Below are 22,899 nucleotides of genomic sequence, written 5' to 3'. Positions count from 1 at the left end.
CTAGTGATGCACACCTCTGTGCTGAGTGGAAAAGCAGGTGAAGTAGGTGAGGGGAGAGAGAGAGAGAGAGAGAGAGAGAGAGGGAGAGGGAGAGGGAGAGGGAGAGGGAGAGGGAGAGGGAGAGGGAGAGGGAGAGAGGTGGGATACAGCTGCTCAGGATGGAAGGGACAGGGAATATAGGCAGAGCCTTGGAAAGACATGGACAGAGAGTGGGCATTCAAGGGAGAAAGAAAGGGACAGACAAGGAAACAGAGTGAGACAGGAAAAGAAGTGGGGGCATTAAGAGGAAAGAAACAAGAGATGCAGTTCAAGTTTCTAGTTCCAGCTGGACAACACTTCAAGTTCCCAAAGCTTTGGCATTCATCGAGACCGGCGGTTGATTAGCATCTTTAAAAAAATCCTGTCCATCTGTGTATCAAACAATCAGTTTTCTTCTTTTTGCCCCCAGCTAAGGACTGACTGCGCCACCTCTCTGGCACTTCCGATAAATAGCATTAGTTTCAAAAGTCCTTACCTGGAGTTCACAGTGGCTGGGTGTTCCCAGCTGGACTCGAGGGCTCCTGACCTGCAGCTGCTCTCTCCCTGATACTTTCTCCAGCAGAGCTGTGTCTGGTAGGGGAGAGCAGGGACACTCACCTTGGTGCAATGGACTGACAGAGCAGGATCAGCCTGGCTTGTGGGAAACTGCCACATTATCAAAAACAACTTTGCTTTTATACCGAGAAGAAAAACCACGGCGTGGAAGCCGCAGACCTCTCTCTTCTAATAATCCAATTTTTTTTGATGAGTGTGTGTGCTGATAATCACAGGGTGGGGGGGGGTTCTCATAGTTTTTTTTTTCTCTCTCTCTCTCGCTTTGTTTATTCTTTTCTTATGAGACTTAAACGGAAATTTTGAAATTTTGGGTTTTTTCTTTGCCCTTTACAAGTCATCTGAAAATATGATTTCTTCCCCTCACGACAGAGGTAAAAGGTATCAATGAGATAACAGGGCTCATGAGAAACCACAATTTCTTAAACAAAAGTGTGTAGAGTCAGAAAAAAAAAGGAAAATAACTCAAAACCCAAAGGCATCCCGAGATAGGCAGAGACACCATTCTGTGCACGGGAGGATGCTTGAGGACCACTGGGTTGAAAAGAAGACGGGATCTGAAGCCCAGTGTTTGGATGGGAAACACCAAACAAAGAGATGGACTAGTGCTTGGCTTCCACAGGCTTTGTCCTGCCTCAGGCCTCCATTTTTCCTCAGGTAGAATGGTCCCCATCATTCATGTCACCAAAGGTTGGGAGATCTGGACACTTATGTAGGTAGCCTTTCTTCCCATAGAAGACAGGAGGCGTGCAATGCAGTTCATGGAGAAAGAAAGTGGGGTGTACTCCTACCACAAATTCACAGAATCAACAAGTCTCAGAATCACTGGCTCCTAGAATCTGCTGAGAGTCTCCCCGTGAAGAGAAAAGGATCTCCACATGATGTTTATGCGTGAGCGCTCTGACCCAGCAGCCACCCACCTGCAAACAGCCCCAAAGGCCCCATACTAATGCATCCAACTTCACAACAAAGGGCTAGGGGAAGAAAGTCACTTTGCTTAACTTGAACAAGGCATCTGGTTCCAACCTCAGTAACACAAAAACGAGATTAAGAACAATTAAGAACAAAAAGTCATACACAAGGCAGCCCAAGGTTCCCATCCTGTCTGGAACAATATAGCCATAGCCTGATGATTCTGATCCCCCCACCCCCAAGCCTCGGTGACATTCTTCTTTGAAAAGCTCCAGTTTCACCCAGTTTAGTAACACACGCCAGTAATCCCAGTAACCAGGAGGCTGAGGCAGAAAGATCAAGAGTTTAAGGCTGCCTGGGGCTATAAAGCCAGATTCTGTCTCAAAAACCTAAACAACAAAAGGAAAGAAAATCTACAGTTTGCAAAGATTTAAGGATTCTAAGTAACTGTCATACTTTTGGTAGCCAACATTTATGTAGAATTTTCCACATTCCAGCCACAGAGCCGAACATTTCCCCAAACAATACGCTCCCTTTGGGGTCCACTTCATCATTACTGTATTGCTATTATACCGAGAAGGAAAATGGAGCTGCAACTTGCCCAGGATCACAAAGATGGAAAATAGGGATCCTTATCACTGAGTTCTGAAGTGCCCAGTTTTCCTGAAGCCAACAGTGTCGGGTTTAATTTCTAGGATTCGGTGGCAGGGAAGTTCTGGGATTTGGAGACTTCTGGAGCTCGATGCTTGTGAGCACTTAAGGTTTTTCTACAAGGTTTTGGCAGCTGCATTTCCTCACTTTGGCACAGATCTGCTCCTTCCAACCACCGCTTGACACAGAGCAGCCTCTACAGATTTCTCCTGACAAGGCGCAGTCAAGGTCAAGAATTCCAGCTTTTGATGCCCCGGCACCCTGTAGAGCTTAGAGTTCCAGCTCTCCAGCTGCGTGCCCACTGCGACCTCTTTGCAAGACTGACTTCAGGCCTGAGGAAGAGAAAGTAGAAATACATTTTTTATTCACATACTTAATCTAGTGGCCAATACCCACTCCCTTTACCAGTTTCTTTCTTTGCCCCCCTTTTCCTTATCCCTATCTTCTAAGGTCCACCCCCCCACACAAAGAGTGACTTTTCTCAACCTACCTCACCTTTTTAGAAAAGACAAGCGTGGAACTGATGGCCTGGCTTTGTAAAGACAAAAGGGGAAAAAAGCGAATAGAAAAAAAGGAAGACCTAAAAATATCAGCCAACAACAACAACAACTATTGAAAAAAAAAAAAAACCCTCAACCCTCCCTACCATTATCTCAAAGCAAAACTTTCACTGGTTGGGGCTTCTAGGTTGGTGGGACATATCTGAGACCAAACATGGCCTGTGTGGTGGTTGGAAGTCGAGGGAGGTACCAAGGTGAGAGGGAGGTACAGAGATGGGATGAGGTCCTCTTTCTTACTTTGGAGGTCTGCAGAGATCCTAGGAGCTTAACAGATGTGGCTGTGTGGGGGAGGGGGCAGGGGAGGGGTGAAGCACACACCTAACAGGGAGTCCTAGGCAGCTGACTGTAGGTGTAACCAAGGTTAATGATCCCTGCTCCTTGTGTACGTGAACCCGAATAGTCCCTGTATCTTCTATATGACTGAGACAGTTCCAGTTCCCCCTGTCTCTTTCTGGAATAGGTGCTTGCTTTCTCAGGGTTCATGGTGTGGGTCTGCATCCTCCTTTATATCCCTGTGACCATCTCCCCCTTACTGCCACTCTGTGAGAAAGACTGGACAGAGAGGTTGCAGGAGAAGTGAATGAGGATTAGTAGTGACACAGACACAGGAGGCTACATGAGTGGGCCTCGGCTGCAGGAGGGTTGAGGTTATTGAAGCTGAAAGCCAGGATCTTTGCAGAAAAAGGGTTGGGGGTCAGGTTATCAGAGGGCAGAATCTCCTCTCCACCTTAACTGTATCTGCCCATGTAGGATGCTGGGGAAGAGAATCTGGAGGGCTGGGGGTTGAAGATGAATGGGTAGAATTGAACAGGTCAGGGAAAGTCCCCAGGGAAAGGGATCTTTGATACAGACCCCACACAGGTGAGGAAGAGAGCCATGGAGAGACCCGCAGAAATAGAGGGAAGGGCCAATGTGGATTGCACGACCTGAGGTGAGTGTACTGGATTTGGGCAGCGTCAGAAAGGAGTCTGGTGTGGTTGAAGTGAGCAAAAGCAGGAGGAGCAGGAGGTAAGGTCAAAGGTTATGCCTTTTACAACATGGTGAAGGTTTGGCTTTTCCTCTAAGTCGGAAGGAAGCCGTGGGAGTGTTGGGAGCAGAGGAGGGACATCACTGTCAGGATTTAAGAGGACACCTTAGATTTCCAAGTGTGGAATAGGGTGTAGGTACATGGGGCATAGAGCAAGAAGGAGGAGGCTACTACAGTAGCCCAGGTGACTGGCACTGGTGTTGGTTCTATTGGTAGACTGGTAGTGAAAAGACAGATTTGGCATTTTAAAAAATGGTGCTAGAGATGGGGGCCCATACATTTGCCAGGAAGTGATTTATCACTGAGCTGCACCTAACCATTCTTTAAAAGACAAGGTCACACTTGTAGCCTAGGCTGGCCTTGAATTCAGTGATCCTCCTGCCTCAGCCTCCTGAGTGTTGAAATTACAAGTATGCATCACCATATACTGCTTGGGAAATGCTTTGGATAGATAACCAACAGGATTTGCTAAATAATGAGACTCAAAAGCAAGACCAGGGCACACACAGCTGATGCCTAAAAAATGGGCAGCTAGGATGGAGTCCTCAGATTATTTGTCACCTTGAACTTTCGGGTGGGACAAAAGCTCTACCTTGTTTAAACCTTCATCATTTCATTATCCTTCTGCTACTTGTAGCTGAACATATTCCTTTCATGACTCTGGACACAGACTGGAGGAGCAGAGAGACTGCAGGTGGCCGAGGGATGGCCTTCCTGTTATGGGTATTGTGAAGGCTAGAGAAAAGCATCCCCTGAAGCCGGCACAAGGCAGACAGTAAGTCCTAATAAGCAAGATGGAAAGGATGACATGTGAACGAACATGCTAGCAGAATCTATTCCATCCCCATAGGAATGAGATGTCAAAGGGAGAATGAAAGAACTAGATGAGACAGCACTCTGGGCAGAGGAGATGGTCTCCACAGAGATGGGGGAAAAAGTGGGGGAGAGGAAGCCACTGTGGGGTGTAAAGTGTCAAAATGAGCAAGAAGGGCAGCATTAGCCTGACTCTATCCACTGGTCGCATACTGTCAGGGCCAATGTCTGCTGAGTGCAAGTTAGAAAACACTAATCCTTCAAAGACTTCTATTTCCTATGTTGTGATTGATTTTTTTTCCAATGGTTCCAAGTTGGGAACTTTAAGGAACAATCAAGAGCGGTTTGGGCTAGTTGCGCTGCTCACAAAAAGGCTGGGAGGTATTTGTGTGTGTGTGTGTGTGTGGTGCGGGACACATCCAGTGACTGAAGGCAGAGTTGTTTTGTGTGTGTGTGTGGGGGGTGGTGGTGCGGGACACATCCAGGGACTGATGGCAGAGCTGTTTTGTGTGTGTGTGTGGGGGTGGTGCGGGACACATCCAGTGACTGATGGCAGAGCTGTTGTGTGTGTGTGTGGGGGGGGAGGTGCGGGACACATCCAGGGACTGATGGCAGAGCTGTTTTGCTTTGGTCTCACACTACCGTGCAATGTAGGCTTTTAGGGGTTCTGGAAATTCGCGGGGTCATAGGGAGTCGTGGAAGGATAGGGAGAAAGGAAATCCATTCCCAGAGGCCTAGTCATTTTATTGGCTGCCTGAATTCTGATTCTATGCTCAGCCCCTCAGTAGCTCAGGCTGTCCATGCACCTTCTTCCACTCTAACCTACGTATTTGGCCACTTACACTTTCCTTTACATCACCAACACTACCTTCCTTGGCTCTGTTTTCCCATTTTGCCTCTAGAGTCTCCATCCGGCTACATTCTCCCGTTTAGGCATTGGTTAATCCCACACAGGCACTGCCGGGAGACTCACAGCCTTCACCCTGGCTCCCCATCTCTTTCTTGCTCCCACCTTCACTTTTTACATGCCCAAGGGCTCTTCCCCCTTACAGTCCCGCCTCCGTGTTTGCCCACACAATATCTTCCAGCCTCCTTTTGGTCTCTGTATTGGCTAGATTCACCCTGTTACCGCCCCTTGAAGCCACAGTGCACTCTCACAAGACTCTCCATTGGCTCAATGCTATCATTATCGTCATCCTGCCTCTACATCATTCGCGTGCAGTTCTCCATTGGCTGTTCTTTTTATCTTTCTTACGTTTTACAGCCTACGCAACCTGCGGATCTCCCACTTTTTGGACCTGTGGGTTCGCTCTCCACTGCCCCCATCGCCTGTATCCATTCCATCTTTCCGCTGCCCACCGCCGCTCGTGCTTAGGCTTTCCCCACTAAGTGCCACCACTTCTGCCAGCTACGTCTTCGGTCCCGCATTAACCCGACTCCGGCCTTTCCATTGATTCGGCGATCATCCCGCCTCCCACACCGCCCACGCTCGGGCGTCCTCATTGGCCGCTAGCTTCTCCTGCTCAGCAGTCACTGCCTACGTCACCCCCTCCTGGCTGTCCATTGGCTGTTGGCTGTACCTGTCTTCATCTCACCGCCTACGCTCCGCTGGAGCCCCATCCCCTCGCCCTGGCCTTCCCATTGGCTGCCCGCCTTTTCAGGCCCTGCCCCCGCCGGTCCCACCGCCGGTGCCGTCGGTGCCGCCGCCGCCGCCGCCGATATGGCGCGCACGGCCCCTGTGGAGCCACCGCTGCGGCATCCCGTGCCCCCGTCGCCGGCTGCGGGAGAGCCCCGCGCCTCGGTTGAGGCGGCGGTGGCCCCGCGGAGGGTGCTGTTCGCTGACGAGGCCCTGGGGCTGCCTCTGGCGCAGCTACGCCGCTACCGGCCGTGGGGCGGGCCCGGGGCGGGCAAGATGGCGGCGGCGACCGGGCAAGATGGCGGCAGCGGCGGGGCTGATGAGGACGATGATGGCGAGGATGGGGATGAAGGGGAGGAGGAAGAGGAGGCTTGCCCCGATCCCTCGCCGCTGTGTCCCGTTCCCGCTGGCGGGGGGTTTTACCTGGTGCCCACATTTTCGTTGCCGCCCGCGCTGGGCCGTCTGGAGCGGTTGGGGCGTGTGATGGTGGAGCTGGAGGCGCTACTGCCGCCTCCTGGAGCGGTCCCCGGGGGTTCCGGGGTGTGGGTGCCTGGGGGGCGCCCGCCGGTGGTGCGCGGGTTGGTGCGCGTGCTGAACCGCTCCTTCGAGAAGGCGGTGCACGTGCGGGCTTCGCACGACGGCTGGGCTTCCTTCTGCGACCACCCAGCGCGCTATGTCCCACGCAGCCCGCCTGGGGCAGGAGTGGGAGGAACAGGAGCAGGAGATCCCCTCCTGGATCCGGGTCTAGGCCTGGGCCCTGGCCAGATGTCTGCCTCCTCGCCCGACGACGGTGGCCGCACTGACCGTTTTGCCTTCCAGCTGCCCTTTGCTGAGGGCGCGGGTGATGGGGCGCGCCTCGACTTCGTGGTGCGCTATGAGACCCCCGAGGGCACTTTCTGGGCCAACAACCATGGCCGCAACTACACTGTCCTGCTTCGGATCGCACCCGCTCCCACACCCACTGATGCCGAAGGGCTGCCCCAGCAGCAGCAGCTGCAGCAGCTGGAGCCACAGCCTGAGTCCCAGGGTCCTGTGGAGGCTGAGGCCAGGCAGCTGAAGAGCTGCATGAAGCCGGTGAGGCGCAGGTAATGTCTGCCAGCGCCACCTCCGCCAACACAGGGCTGGATGTAGAATGGAGGACAAGCATCCCATTCCAGGAGCCCCCCCCCCCCCACCTCCCAGGCCTGCTCTTCAGGACAGGGAGGAGGGTGCATTTGATCAAAGAGTAGGGGAGGCCAAACATGTGCTAGGCACTGTTTTAAGAACTGGGGTATCATCCATTATTGAATTCCACTGTAAAGCCCTGAACAAGACAGACACCTTCCCTGCCCTCAACCATTGTGCTAGGCTCCTGTGGGAAACGGTATGAAAAAGCAAACAAGTAGATAAGATAAATAGGGCTAAGGTTAGTGCTGAGAAGAAAAAAGTAGAGTTAAGGCTCTGGAGAGGGAGTGGCTGCTGTAGACGCGTTGAGTGAGTTCTTGTGCTCAGTCCCAGACGGTGATAAAGAAGAGTTGTGGAAGAGAGAATTCATAGAGAGTGGAACAGGTAGGACTTTACCGAGGAGGTGGCATGGAGCCCTGAGTGGCATGGAGCAGTGACATACATGGAAGGAAGACGTAGGCAGTGGGAACAGCAAGTTCAACCGCCCTGAGGTGGTTATGAGTTTGGTATGAATGACAGCCGGTGTGCTAGAGTGGAGAGAGCATGCGGTTTGATGGTGCGGACTAAGGGTCTCCCAGTGTGGGGTGTGGAATCTGATTCCTATCTGACATGGCAGGAAGTCAGTTACAGAGGTGGGGAAACTGGTTGAGGAAGTGGTGGTACTTGGCTTTTTAGTTTCAACCATTTCTGGCCTTGAAGTCTATGCAAGCTTCTTTTTTTTTTTTTTTAACTGTTCCTCTGGTAGTCTGAGGCCTCCTGTAGAGGTGAGGGGCTGAGGCCGTAATCTCAAATGGAAGCATTAGCTTTGGCAGAGACAGAAGCTAATGAGAAGTGGACTTGAAGCTCATGTCTTTTTTTTGCATACCTCCCATAAGCTTCAGGGGCTGGGAGAAAGGACCATTTCTAACCCAGGAGACTGATAGAATGCTTCTCTAGGTCGTCTTAGCCAGGGCTCTTAAGTTTTTCAAGGACAGCAGCTAGGCCTGATTCTCTTTGTGGTCATGTAGGTGAGGTGACTCCTTGGGTTAGTTAGTTCTCCGAGAAATGTATGCGTTTTCCTTCTCTGAGGACCGAAAATGGATATGGGAATGGGAGGTTGCTCTTTTGGCCATTGGAAGCTGCATGATGTGTTGTGGGATCGACTGGTTGTGGTCAGGGGCTTGTTGTGAATGGTGCTGAAAGGTTTAGCTCTTAGCTGATGGACCTTGAAGGGTTGAGAACTTGGATTCTGCCGTAAGGTTACCTGGGTTCAAGACCTAGGCCTGCCCCTTTCTAGTGTTGTGACCTTAGCCAATTCTTAACTGCATTGTGTGGAGGTAACTAAGTATGTCCTCATCTGTAAAATATGTAATTATGGCACGTACTGCACAGGGTGAGTAAAAGCATTCAGGGTCTAGCCTAGTTCCAAGACGTGCCAGAGCGGTGTTAATTAGCATTAATATTTAGATACTCACATTCTATGGATTCCCTTCCTGAACTCAGCTTTGTTGTATGGTCTCTTCTCAGTTCTTCACTTCTCAGAGAGGGATGGTATTGACACTGTGTGGTTGAACTTGGATGGGCAAGGTAACAGGCATAACTGTAGCTGTGAAAGGAGTGGTGGTCAGCGTTTACTGGTCGCTGGTAAGAGTGGTAGGTCCATTGTCCTCTGAAGGCCAGCTGAATGTGCTGCTTGTTGTAGGTGCTATACTGAGTCCTAGTTGACAGGGAGCTGGGGAGCTCAGGGAGGTGATCCAGCTTCCTTAAAGCCACTCCGCCAGTAAATGGTGAGCGCAGGGAGGAAATGTTGAGGCCGTTAGTTTAAAAGCAAATTCTGGATTTCATGGGTGGTGTTCTTAGGTCTTCATCTTTTCCCCTGTACCTGTTTTGTGTGCTTGATGTTTTATTGAGGTATACCCACATGGATGGTACTGATCTTGAGTGCATGGCTCAGAAGATTTACACGTATGTTCACACTTCTATCGCCACCGCCCAGATTGGGAGACTGAGCAGTTCCAGTGCCCCAGAATCGCCTTCATTTCAATCACTTCTCATCCCAGTTGGCAGTTATGGGAGCCCTGTCTGTAAGATACGACAGTTTGGGTATTGAAGTTTGGTCATTTTCAAGAGTGTGAAAGGAAGGGAACAGACAAATCAAAACCTTGTTAGGCCAAGGTGGGTGGAGAGGGTGTTTTTCTTTTAAAATACATGGGTGGTTTTAAGGAGAAATTGAAGTAGTTCATTTAGACAATTGTTTTGGTAGCTGGCCCCATGCTTGTGGTTCCCAACGTGACTTGAGATATTATTTTAAGTGGGCAGATGGCTTTTTGATAGCTTCTTTATCTTTTGATCTCAGCTCTTGCAAAGGGGAGGCTGGTGTGCACTGCAAGATCAGCGATAAGGTTTTCTTTGTAGGTCGGTGGCTTTCTTGGCAAGTACATTTCAACTTATTGTTGTAAGGCCTTTGTGCTGCTGCTGATTTGGAGTGCTGTTGAAGAACAGCTACCCCCTGTGATCTAGCCCTCTGGGGAAATGGTGGTGGACCTCAGGGGATACCCTTTTCTTATCTGTGGGAGGCCTGCTGTAGAGGGCTTCAGAAATGTTGGCTGCAGGCCCACTGTGCAGCTGGGCCATGACAGGTGGGGTCAGCGGAGATGTTTGGCAGCCATGAGGATATAGTCAAGAGGCTCAGGCATGTTTTCCCTGGGTTGCAGGACCAGGTTTTCAGTACCCATTAGGTTTAGAGATAATCCAACAGCAAGCATTTTTTTGTAGGGCCTGTTATGTGCTGAGCACAGGGCTAGGAAGAAGCAAAGAAGACCCAGACTGGATCTAAGATACCCAAGGGCTTGTACTATAGCCAGGTGGTGAGGCAGGGTCAAGCCTTACCAAGTGACACATGACTGTGCTCCTTTTCTTTGCTAGATACTTTGCTGAATATTTTTGTATAGTCTCATTCTTGACTGATTTCTGTGGGCTAGACTGCTTTAATCCCTCTTAACTGCATGAGTAAATAGCATTGGAGTCCTCGGTGCTAGGACTGGTAACGGATGGAGGCCTTCTGGTCTGTCTTGGCTTTATACTCTGAGGAGATGTCCTATTCCTCTTCAAAATAAAGATCAACCAAAGTCTGACGGGCCCTTACCCCCTCTCCGTTCTCCAGCTTGCCTTCTGCTGTCATGTAGTCTTGTGTTATACTGTTTTCCTGAGCTCTTGTCACCACGTCCCTTCTGTCACTCTTGCTTCGGGTCTTTGCTCATACTGTTTGCTTCTCTGAGGATGTGTGTCCTGTACCCATCAAATTCTCCTCGTGTAGACCCCCTCAGTTCTAAGAGGGGTTCCTCAGGGCAGCCTGTCCATCCCTAGCCTCTCTTTAAGTTTCTAGTTTTATTCGTATCACTGATCAGCACGGGCAGGTCAAGTTAGAGAATGCCCCAGAGCCTAATGGGAGCCTTACCCCAAGTTCAGGAGTGCCTTCCACCCTGCCTGGTAATCTTATATGTTCTCTGATCTACCCTCAGCTCCTCTTTCATGGCATCCTCTCACTTATTCTTTACCTTCAGACTCTGCCTTTTGCTTACCCAAACATAATAGATACCATCAGAATGGAACTCCCTATCACTCAGAACACTAACACCCCTCACATTGTCCCCGTTTTAGGCTAGTCCCTGTTCTTTGCCCCAGAGCTTCAGTTTTTGCCGTTTGCTCCAGAATCTGAGCTCGTAAGCTTCATTTCTGTCCTGTTAACTCTTTCCCTGTCCCTCTCACCCGGTCCTCTCTGCTGACTTATCCTCAGGCCAGAGCCTCTGTCTTAGCCAACCACCTTGCCCTTTGCTTCTGGTCAGTACCTGATGGTCACCCTTGTCCCTTTACCCCAAAGTCACCAGCGCTTGCTTCCTCTGCTTGCTCGCCTCACATGTTTAGTAGTCCCTGGATTTGGTCAAACTGAGATGGCTTTGTGGCTTTCATTCATTCTTGAAATGGCTGAGTAGTCCTATTTCGGTTTCCTCTGTCCCTGGCCTCGGGACCCCCACACTCTGCTAGTTTTCCTCAGAAATCTCTGGCCCTTGTCTTTCTCCTCATTCTTTCAGCTTCACTTACCAACTTGATGTCTTCACTTGACTGAATCCTTAGCTTTCTCATGCTCAACTGTCTCCCACACACTGCTCCCAAACAACCTCTTATTTCCTGACCACACATGCCCCTCATTTGTTTTCTAAGCATCCTTAAAGCCTTGCTGATTCTACTGTGTGCCAGGGCCTAGTGTTCTAGCATGCTCCTTCCTTTTCTAGGGGCTCTGACTTCAGTCTGGAGCGAGACCTTTCGTAGGGGTTACTGTGTGACTGCACTGCTAGACTGTAAGCTCCGTGAGGGGTAGGGACATGCTCTGCATTGGTGACCGCTGTATTCTCACGGGCCTGCCATGATGCATGGCACTTAGTAGGTGCTCAATAAATATTTGTTGAAATAATGAGTTTGAGTATTTTTTCAAATGTCTCCACATCAAATTCTAAATTTCATAGTTGGGTTTGCTCACCAGTGTGTCTCCTGTCACTAGCCCTGACGCACAGCAACGCCTCAGAGGTTTTTAAGTGTCCCTGTGACTGAATGGATAGCTGAGTCATAGCTGAGCCGACAGCCTGAGGGACATGAATTGAAACAGGGTGGGCTAGGGCTCATCTGAGTTGTCTGGAGAGAAGATTTCATGCGAAAGTGATGTCCCTTTGTTCCACAGAAAACTGCTAGGGCATCGTGGTTAAGGCTGTGGGCTGGAGGCTGCACACCGGAGTGGCAGAGCAGGGGTCTGGGACTGTGTAGTAGCCCTCAGTTTGGAACTGCAGAGCTAGGCTAGCAGAGAGGCCCTCGAGCTGGGCATAGCTGGACAAGTTGCTTTTCTCTGATGAGCCTTAGTTTCTTTGAGTGGGAATTCAGAAGGAATTAGTTGTAAGCACTTTATCGGTGCTTTTCATGCCCCCCCCCCTCCCCGTCTATTCAACAACTCGGTAAAATACTGCCATCATCTCTTTTAGACGAGAAGACTGAGGTTCAGGCAGTTAGGTACTGTGCCCCAGGTCACACAGCTGGGATTATTCAACATTGCATTTTCTGGCCATTTATTGAGATGCAAAATCAGTTTGCTAGCTTCCAACAAACATTGGAAATGGTGTAGGAACTAGCACAGTACATAATGCCGTGCAGTAGAGGTAAGTATCGTTTTGGAGGACAACTGTTTCAGTTCTCAGTGTGTCTGTGTCTGTATTTACTGGTGTGGATGTGCTGGGTCAGGAGGAAAAGTGGTTTTCTCACCCTGGGCTGTGAGATAAAGGAAGCCCGAGGTATGGTAAGTTGCTCCAGAGTTGGGGCTGATACTTGTTGAAGGCAAGACAGTGTTCTACATAACTTGGTGGCTTTCACAGCCTCCTCACCCCATCCCCTGCCCCTCCCCAAAGCACATGGCTTAGGGTAACTAGAATTCCAGGTATCTCGGAGCAACTTTGTGAAGCCATTCCCCCCCCCCCCCGACCCCAGACAGCATCATCAGGTTGTCTCCATGGGAGCCGGGCTCTGCGGTGTTTCCCTTTGGGGTTCAGCACATGAGCCACTTTGAAACTTGGAGGGCTGGGCGTGCTCACACAGGACCCAGAGGACAGTGGTGGCAGTCATAGGACCGAGGCTACTTTGCACTTCTCTTTGGGACTTGTGAACCCTCATTTGCTCATTCATTCATTCTCCCTGGCAATCTTTCTATTCTGCCTTGGCTGGCCTGGCCTGGGGCCATTGCTACCACTTTCTGAAGTCAAGCAGCCATTGAGTTTCTTAGTGGCAGGAAGGATTTTCACCCCCAATAGAGTAGCCCATTCTAGAGAAGATGGACCTGACTAATGTTCACAGACACTCAGATAAGGCATGCCAAGACGTCCTCGGCAGCGTGCGTCCTGGCCTACTGTGTACTCGCGGCCCTTGAGAGGATGCCACATGGCATTTGGGGGACTGGTGCCAAGAGAGCAGGTTTATTCTTGAAAGTTAAAAGGCACATTGCAGGGACAGTTTTGTTCTTAATCGGCCTCCCCATTTTTCTAAGAACTGTTACTGCTCTGTGAGTCAGGGTGCACTTACACCTTCCCTTCCTTTCCTCATTTTGATTGCACTCACAGCTGCCTCCAAAATGGTTACCGTGAAAGACCGTTCAAACACGCACACGCACGCACGCACGCACACCCTGCCTACTGTGAGACAGTGTCTTCAAGTGGGGCCGTTTCTGAATGTTATCAGTATGGAGTGTAGTTAGTGGCTGGAGACACAGTTCCTTCGATCATAGTTTCTACGTTTGGGAGAAAGAGAGGTCACTGTTTTGAAAGAAGGCTTTTCAATTGACTTTGATGTAGTAACAAAAAGGCCCACAGTGGAGGAGGTGAGGCGCAATGGCCCCTGACTCCCCTGACTCCTTCTTTTCTTCCCAACTCTTTGAGACTGGGAAAACAACTTGCTTGCTTCTGCTGACTTGGCGGCTCTTGGTTTGGGCTGTATTTGGAAGGCTTTAGCAGTGGAAGAGGTGTGGTGGCTGAAGAACTTCTTTTTAAATTTATTTTTCTTCATCTGCCTAGAAGTCTCTTCTGCTAGTGGCTGCTGCTTGTGTCTCTTTTCACGCACATGTATACTTAACCGAAGCTTGGTCGTCGTGCATGTCAGGATTAAGCCAGATTACAGGATGCTTGTGTAGAGCTGGCCTGGGAGGAAGGGCTGCCCTTTGTCCAGTTGTGGGGGGGTTGTGAAGGATTTTACTTTAGAAGACCTCAGTAAGATGATCTAAGAGCAAAAACGAAGGCAAGTGTTTCTGCCAGGCAGAGGTCATGGAGCTGTAGCCCCAAAGGCCCGGATTTTAGACCCACTGAATAGACTGGCTCAGGACTAAAGTAGTTTTTCCTGAATCTTCTCATCTGTATTATGTGGAAGTTTCTGGCTGGGCTCCCAGAGTCGCTTGCCAAGGCTCTCTACTATTCAGACAAAAACACCTCTGCTGGGATGCACGAGTCCTAGACTACAGAGAAGGACTAAGTACCCCTTCCAATGATTCTAGCCTCTAGGCCCTTGTATTAGTTAAAGCTCCTTCCTCCAGTGTGCTGAGAACAAGTTCCTGTAACTGCTCTCTGGAGTCTAGCCATGCATGCCGTGGAACTGGACAAGTAATGGAACTGTGGGTGATGGGCAGCTGAAAAACAATCCCCTTGAGAGGGAGGGAGAGAGGAAGGGAGGGCATCTACTTGTCTGTTATTATTGCTTCTTCCCTCTGTTTCTAGATAGGGCTGGAGGCTGGGTTGGGTACAGTCACAGTCTCTTATCCAAACAGCATGTGCTTGGTTAACTCTGGGTTTTGATCCTGCCCGTGGAATCTTGAGTTTAGCCTCTGCTTCATTATCCACAAGGGGGGCTAGCAGAACTACCCACTTCAAAGAATTTATATGTTGTTGGCTTGCAGTCACCATGATTATTAAATCGGTGCATGCATTACATGTACCCCATTGGCTAACAGCAGAGTACTGTGCCCAGACCTGCTAGTGGCATTCTGTTTCTGTGGAGATAATTTTGGTGAGTGAGGCATTTGATTAGGTATTTTCTCAGTTGCAACCTTTTTCAAAAGTGTCAGCAGCGCCCTATTAGCTCTTAGGAAGAAAGCGTTGATCGTTTCAGTTCCCCTCAGGTCTCTGAATCCTGTCATCATTGCTCTTGTAATCATTGTTTCCTTTATTTGTCTTATTTGTGAACATCTGAGACTCCCATGTAGGAATATGAACGGTGATTGCGCCATGATTAAGTCCTGCTCCTGGTAGGATCTGGCTGATATACTTGGCTTAGGCCTCTCAAGGATCTTACTTGGCTGCCAGAGGAGCAGTTAGACCAATAGATTTCTCCATTGATTTAGCTACTGCTCTGTGCCAGGCCAGATATCTGGCTTTCGAGTCTTACTCTGGAGTTCCCTATGTTCCCTATGTTGTATACAAGGAGGCAATGGGTCCTGCCAGACTGGTATGGGGACCAAGGAGGGGTGGAGAGGGGGACACAGGCCTTTCGGGCTCCCTTCCCATTCTCCCTTTGCCTTCCTTCTTCGCCTCTGCTGCTTCCTGTGCCCCCCAGTCTTTTCTGCCTGCCCTTCCCTTAAAAATAGCTTCTGTGATAGCCAGGAGCAAATCCTAAAGAAACGATCCCCAACTGCCCATTGATATTTGGTTTGTAACAATAAAATAAAGGAAACAAGCTAGCTACTCAGTAGGAAGGGGATGGCTACATAGATAATGGTAAGGCCATTTGATAGGAGCATAAAGCTGCCATTTTTCAATGTTTGCGAAAGTCGATAATGATGTTTCTCACTGTTTAATGGACAAAGCCAGCTGTGAAAGCATTTTCGCAGAATCTAAATGGTTTCAGGGAATGTCTGGAATGAAAATTTCCAAATAGTAACAGTGCTTGCCTCTGGCTCACGTGATTGTTTTGTTTCAGGCATCCTTATGTTTTTCTGTATTTTGTAAAATTTCTACAGTGAGTGTATAGGACTCTTACGGTCAAGGGTTTAAAAAGTAGCAGAAGAGAAAATAGCTGTTAGGTGAGGGTGAGTCACCACAGAGGCACAGAAAGTGCCCATAGGTGGCAGAACTGTCCTCTCAGGGTGTCAGATTTATGTGCTGTCTCATCTGCCCTACAGGCCTCTTGAGGAGGAGCTGAGGATGAAGACCATGGAGGACAATACCCTTGGGGGTAAGCATCTGCCAGGCTTTGGGAGTTCTGCTCCATTTTCATACTGTAACTATTTTTTCATGGTGCTAGGGGTGGAACCCAGGGTCCGTGTGTGCTAGGCAAATGCTCTGTTACGGAGCTATGTCACCTAACCTTTCTAGTGGCCGTTTACTATTTCTTTCCTCCTTGTTTCTTTCTATAAAAAAGAAAAGGTCACCTTCCTCGGACTGCCACACAAAGCTTCCAGTGCATACTTCCAGTTGGTTTCCTAGATGAACAGGATGAGACTGCTTGTATACCTGTCTTGCTTCAACCTTGCCCTTCTCTTCTCTCTGGCAGAACATCCTGATGTTCAAGAGTCACTGGGTCCCCTGGTGGCCCCCACCCCTCTCCGTCCATGGCCCCAGATGACACTTCAGGTAAGCAGGTCCTTTTAACCTCGGTATGAATAGCCTGATCGATAGCTCCCAGTGTGACCACAACTGGACCCAGTGGTAGAGCTGACAAACTCTTGTCTATCCTAGAGGTGGAGTTGGAGGTGGGAGTGAGATCACAAATCCCAGAATTTGATGAGGTTAAGCGAAGACTGGAATTATTCATTGGGTTTAATTGTTAACTAGCAAACAGTTAGGGAATACTTGTTCCATATTATAGACACTGAAAACTTAACACAAATGACATCCTTAAGGGGATTACATGATTGGGCAGAGACATAATGAAATAATAAATTACATACATTGTATTTGAGGTGAAGATGACTGCTTAGGGAAAATGGAGGGAGGGAGAGCAAGAGGGGGGAATGGAAGGGGGAATGGAGGAGGGAGGGGCCTGAGAAATGAGGTTTGAGAGAAATTTAAAGGTGAGAGAATGAGCCTCATGACAAACCGAGAGAAGAACCTTCCAGGCAAATGCCAAGTTCCTAAGGTGTGCTTCGACTCTTGTATGCTAGAAATAAGACTGAGCCAGCCAGAGGTGGCACAGCCTCTAATCGCAGCAATCGGGAAGCAGAGGCTGGTGAATCTGAGTTCAAGGCCAGCCTGGTCTACAGAGTAACTTCCAGGACAGCCAGGACTACACAGAGAAATCCTGTCTTGAAAAAAACAAACAAGCAAAGCAAAGCAAGAAGACTATTGTGAAAGTAGAATGAAGTGGGGGTCAAAGTGGAGCGGTGAGGAGTGAGGTCAGGGAGGTGGCAGCGGACAGGCTGGGTGGGGCACGGGAGGCAAGGTGAGGATTTAGGCATTTTCACTCTCAGTGAGGAGGAGACAAAGAAGGGTCATGAGCAGAGGAGGAATGTGGTCTGCTGTGAGATCCTGTTGGAGGAGGGTGAGAAGCAGGGATACCAGGGAAGAGGAAATTGGTGAACCGTGATGCTGTTGGCAGGGGAGGAGGAGACATTTAAAATGTGTGTGTTTTAACTTTTGTTTATAAAACTTTTAAAGTAAAAGTATATATAGAAGTAAAGAGCCTAGTATAACGAACACTCATCACCCAGCTTCGACACATACTGGCATGTGCCCATTCCTACTTTATAGCATAGATCTTTCCCTTCCCATTTCCTAGAGAATGATTTTGGAAAAAATTCAGATACCATTCAATTTGTGAATTCTGTAGTTTGTTTCTCAGAAAAATAACTGTAAAACAAAACAAACCCCAATGATTATGCCATGATCACACCTCTGAAAATTAACAGTGTTCCTTCCTTAATGAGTGGGTTAGTGATCCAATTTTCTTATGTGTATTCCCAGGACCCAAACAAGGTGATAAATTGTATTTCTTCTTCAATTTCTTTTCTATTTTCTCTCTTTTCTTTCTTCCTTATTTCTTTATTTTTTCCTATTCCTTCTTTTTTTTTTGAGACAGGGATTAAAGGCATGTGCCACCACCACCCAGCTATTTATTTATTGTGTGTGTGTATCTATGTATGTGCACAGGTGTGTGCATGCCACAGCGTGTGTGTGTGTGTGTCACGGTCAAAGGACAACTTGTAGGAGTTAGTTCTCTCCTTCTATGGTGTGGGTCCTGGGAATCGTACTCAGACTGTCAGGCTTGGTGGCACATGCCCTTACCTACTGAGCCATCTTGCTAACCATAACCCTCTTTCTCTATTTTCATTAATTCATTAATCTTATTTACGTTAATGTTTTATTAAGTTGCATTTACTAAACCATTATTTTTGCTAAATATATTTGTTCAATGTTATCTAGCATTATGAAATTGACTTAAACAGAGCTCATTCCATTAAGTTCTATTGAATTCTATCATTCTGCTTCTTTTATTGGCTGGACTTTTTCTCTGAAGAAACTTATGACACATTCATTCATTCATGGATTCAAAACTTATTTGTTGACTCTGAATGCACTGCATTTGTTTATTTTCATGGTTCCATGGAAGTATCCCTGGCCAGGAGTAGTCTTTTTTTCTGTCTCTTTGTACTTATTAGCACTTCCCGTTATTCTGGGAACCTCTTCTCACATCTTGCTATGATTATATATCACGGTTTTGTACTTTGCCTGCTCCAAACCTGGAGAAAGCAGTCTTACTAGGAAGCCTGGGTTCCTTTCAGTGGAGAACCATGTCTGGAGATTCAGATGGGGTTCAGCGGGACTGTTGCTACTAGACTGAGCATTGTTTTAAAAGACAATTAGGAAGTAAATATTAATGTTCTATTACATTCATGTGTGTGTGTGTGTGTACAACTTGTAGGGATTGGCTCTTTCCTTTCCAACACAGGGGCCCTGGGGATCAAACTCAGGTTATCATATTTGGCAGCAAATGCTGTTACCCATCCTAAAATTGAAATTTTGAAATGTCTGCCCTGGCAATGCTGAAGCATGTGTGGGCATCCCGTATATGGCGGTTCTGTTGAACTTGTCCATATAGGGTTTCAGGGTCTAAGTTGATGAGGACAACTGACCAGGTCTCTTCCTCAGGAGGGCACCAGATCTCATTACAGATGGCTGTGAGCCACCATGTGGTTGTTGGGAATTAAACTCAGGACCTTTGGAAGAGCAGGCAGTGCTCTTAACCACTAAGCCATCCTACCAACCCATAAATAAATATTTTTAAAAGAGAAAACCCATCATGAATTCATGTGCTCCCGACAGTCATTCACTGAGTACGGATATCCAGTGACTCACTTCACACTGTCACGGCAAGAAGAGGTCTCTGTGTGCTTGCCCGAACACGATCAAGTCTTTGGCAGCTAGAGAATCACAGGGGGTTCTTGGACATATTTTTGCCTGGAAAACTCTAGGGACTGGGTGTGGGGTGTTACCAGTTCTTACTGTCTCTTCTTGTTCCCTCCCCTCTTTTACTTCCATTCCCATTCTCTCCCTGTGCACATACTGTAAACAGGTTTCTGAAGCTACAGTGACCAGAAACCCTCAAGAAGAAGGCGACATCCCCAGAAGCAACCCACCTGTGGCTTTTACAGAGGTCCTCCAGACACCAGCCATCAGGATTCCTCCATCTACCCGTGGCCTGGGTGGCCCTCCCAGGGACCAGGCCTCAGGGCCAGATGCAAGCGATAGAATGACTGGGCCCTTCCTGGAACCCAGTCAGCACCAGGTGGAGGCCACGTGGGAAAGCGGAGGGAGTCGAAAGGCCCCCACGATGGGGGCTGTGACAGATGAGCCCACTCGGGGTCTGGAGATTGTGAGTGGGTTGGAGGAGCTGCTTGGTGAAGACACCATTGACCAGGAGTTGGAGCAGCTCTACCTGTCTCACCTGAGCCGCTTGCGGGCTGCTGTGGCAGCAGGGGGTGGCGGGGAGGGCGCTACAGATGGAGGGACGTCCCCCAGCCATTCCCTGGGCATACTCACGGACCGTGACCTGATCTTGAAGTGGCCTGGCCCCGAGAGGGCCCTGAACAGTGCCCTGGCCGAGGAGATCACGCTGCACTATGCGCGCCTGGGGTGTGGCGTGGAGCTCATCAAGGACACTGAGGACCCTGATGACGAGGGGGAGGGCGAAGAGGGGCTCTCCATCACTCCCTCTAGCCCCGACGGAGACAGCCCTAAGGAATCACCTCCAGAAATCCTCTCTGGGGCACGCTCTGTGGGAGATGTGTGGCTCCCATGGGCTGGGGGCTCCAGATGTGACAGCCCTGTGATTCTGGGAACACAGGGACAGTTTACTGAGAATCCAGAGAAAGGGGTGGGCAAGGATGTCAACTCTTTGCATATGAATAGGCCCATAGTTGGGGTGGCCAGGTCCCCAGCGGAGGCTGGGACAGAAGCCCGGATGGAGGTTCCTACTGGGTGGACAGGCAGCTTGCTATCTGTTTCTGATAATGAGCCTGCTGCCCCAGCTCTGCCAGAGCATAGCGCTGCTCTTCTTAGTCCCCCAGGGACTGAAGTTTGTCCTTCTACTGTAGCCAACCGTCATGTGACCTCCCAGGATGAAGAGGGTGGAAGCCTAAACCCTGAGTCCCCAGAGAGGTCTCCCATGCCAGCTGCCCCTGCAGAATGTATGTGTGGATTGGCTCCTCAGCTTTGGGGGCCCTTGACTCAAACTCTGGGTGTCCTGGCTGGGCTAGTTGTGGTTCCTGTGGCTTTGAACAGTGGTATGTCCCTTCTGGTGCTGGTGCTGGGCCTCTCTCTGGCCTGGTTCTCGTAGGGACGGCCTGTAGGGTCAGTGACAGCGGATTTCCTCCTCTTCGGGGTCTGGAGATTTGCAGTCCCTCTGTCACCCCGAGGAGGTGAGATGTAGCCTGTGTAGTGAGGGACTTGGGTCCTTTGGTTTTGAGAGTGCTTGAGAGGAGAGAGGCCTTCCCAGCTCTGAGCCCTCTGTAGTCAGCGCCAGGCTCCCCGCAGTAGAGCTTGAGCAGTGGAAGGAATGGCGGATCGTGTGAGAAATTTTAGAATGAACCAGGCATGCCCCCCCACCCCCGAGCCTGTATTTATTTTTGTATAATTCTCTGGATGAGGGAGAGTGGTCATGAGCTGGTCTTGGGGCACAATTACCCAGAGATATATTTATTAACAGCCAATCTGTGCAACCTGCTGGAGCTTTATTTTTAATTTAATTTATATAGAGTACCTATTATTATTCTATGCCACAATAGAGCTCTATGAGAAATGATGTGTCTTGCTGTGCTGGTCTCCTGTTTGGGCCTGAGTGTGTAAGGTGGTCACATTCTGGGGAATTAGCATGGTCCATGGTGGGAGTGGAGATGGCCATGGCCATGCCTACTGCTGCCTCCTCAATGTGTTCTTGAGGATCTGTATCTCTTTGCCTTGTGGTCCTAATATATGTGGTCCTTTGGTCGTGCATATCTTGTCTGTGGGAGCCTGTGTCTCTGTATATGGGCGGTTGTGGTGGGAGCCAAGAAGAAGAGTGTTGACCACATGAAGTTTTGGTGTTAGTCACATGTCTGCAGTGGTGACTGTGGTCATCTGTTAATGTGGAGACATGGATTAGCCACAAAGTTTTGAGGTTACTGAAAAATAAAAGCTTTTGACACCAGCAGGGAGACCCCTCAAGCCCCCAAATGGGGAAGGCCCCAGAAAGGAATTAATGTACTGTGAAAAATTTGTATCAGATTTGCTGTCCACAGACATTGCATTCCTGCTCCAAACAGGAAACTAAGAAGCTTTAATAGAAAGGTTAGATACATTTATTGCATGCAAATAAAAACTCTTGGCACAGCAAAATAAAACACAATATATTTATTTACTTCCCTTTACAGCAAACCTTTTAAAAGTGGTAATTGTTTTGGTGATTTATTTATTTATTTAGCAGGGTCTCAGACTGGCTGGGAGCTCACTGTTCTGCTGATGCAGCCTCCTAGCAGCGAGGTTACAGATGTGTGTCAGCATATACGCCTAGTGGTACAACAAACCTTTTTAAAAGAATTATTTTAACAGTTTTCTCCATTCTTTTGTATTCCGCCAATACCCCTGTGTCTTTCTGAAACAACCCCAATCTGTATTTTTTCCCCAGCAATTTAAAAAGTGGCACTGCTGTTATAGCAACAGTTACGCCCCAGATATTTCTCTATTCTTTTCTATTCTGCTAACACCCCATGCCTTTCTCAAATAGCCCCAACCTGTATTTTTCCCCCAGCAATTTAAAAATTGCTGCTGCTGTTCCAGCAACAGTTAAGTCCCAGATCTCATCTTACATAGATTCCCGGCAGCATCTGACGGGTGTTAATCTTATTCCCAGCCTTTTCTTCACTTAGTTTCCAGGATGCCACACGCTCTTAGTTTTCCCACTACCCACTGGCTAGTCTAGAATAGTGCCCATCAAGTATGTCTGCCTAGGAAATGACCATTGAAGGAACAGACATGTATATAAAGAAATACAGACAACCGTGGTTACAGTTTCAGCTTAGCTACGCAAGTAGTGACTGACTGAGCATCTCTGCTCTGTGGCCACCAAGTGAAGATCTTGCAGTCCTGTGGTGGCGAGAGGCACAGATAAGAAGTCTCTGAGCAGTGTGCTCAGTGCGCTAACAGTGTTAAGTATTATGGGCTGGAAATCTTGGAGGATTTGATGTCTGGCCTGAGTTCCCCAAAGTGAGGAAGAGTCTGGCAAAGAGTGAAGGGGAGAGGAGGACCAGTCAGAAGGAATAGCCTTGTGGCATGAAAGCAGAAACCAGCGAGTGAGAAATTCAACACACCTGGGTTTCAAGCATTATTATTTTTTATACAGCTTCTCTGTAGCCCAACTTGGTCTTGAATAGTGATCCCCCTGCTTCAGCCTCCTGGGTGTTGAGTCTAAGACACAGACATTGGTATTTGAGAAGTCAAAATACCTTCTTGAGGTCAGACATGGTAATTAATGCTGTAGACTCAACACCCAGCAGCATGACGACAAACAACTTGCGG

General features: G+C 48.8%; 1 protein-coding gene and 1 long non-coding RNA gene across 3 annotated transcripts; one reads left to right on the top strand and one right to left on the bottom strand.

The window, feature by feature from the left end:
- Positions 1 to 1,956: 1,956 nt before the first annotated feature.
- LOC126512863 (uncharacterized) lies at positions 1,957 to 6,755 on the bottom strand. The gene is made up of 2 exons (XR_007595166.1): positions 6,614 to 6,755; positions 1,957 to 2,486 (listed from the first exon to the last, which is right to left on the bottom strand). It is a non-coding gene; the product is annotated as an uncharacterized lncRNA (long non-coding RNA).
- On the top strand, positions 6,206 to 21,742 carry Ppp1r3f (protein phosphatase 1 regulatory subunit 3F). Of its 2 annotated transcripts, none has more exons than XM_050160861.1 (4): positions 6,206 to 7,275; positions 16,032 to 16,084; positions 16,403 to 16,482; positions 19,421 to 21,742. In XM_050160861.1, the coding sequence occupies exons 1-4, from the start codon at positions 6,275 to 6,277 to the stop codon at positions 20,681 to 20,683; spliced, it is 2,397 nt and encodes a 798-aa protein (XP_050016818.1). In that variant the 5' UTR covers positions 6,206 to 6,274; the 3' UTR covers positions 20,684 to 21,742. The 2 variants fall into 2 exon arrangements, with proteins under 2 accessions (XP_050016818.1, XP_050016819.1); XM_050160862.1 differs by lacking the exon at positions 6,206 to 7,275 and adding an exon at positions 7,277 to 7,738.
- Positions 21,743 to 22,899: the final 1,157 nt, after the last annotated feature.

Source organism: Alexandromys fortis, unplaced genomic scaffold (genome assembly GCF_014885135.2).
Source record: "Alexandromys fortis isolate MF-2015 unplaced genomic scaffold, M_Fortis_MF-2015_v1.1 scaffold_83, whole genome shotgun sequence".
In the NCBI taxonomy this organism is placed as follows: domain Eukaryota; kingdom Metazoa; phylum Chordata; class Mammalia; order Rodentia; family Cricetidae; genus Alexandromys; species Alexandromys fortis.
The sequence above is the reverse complement of the archived record's forward strand: the minus strand, read 5'-3'. Positions and strand labels throughout refer to the sequence as shown.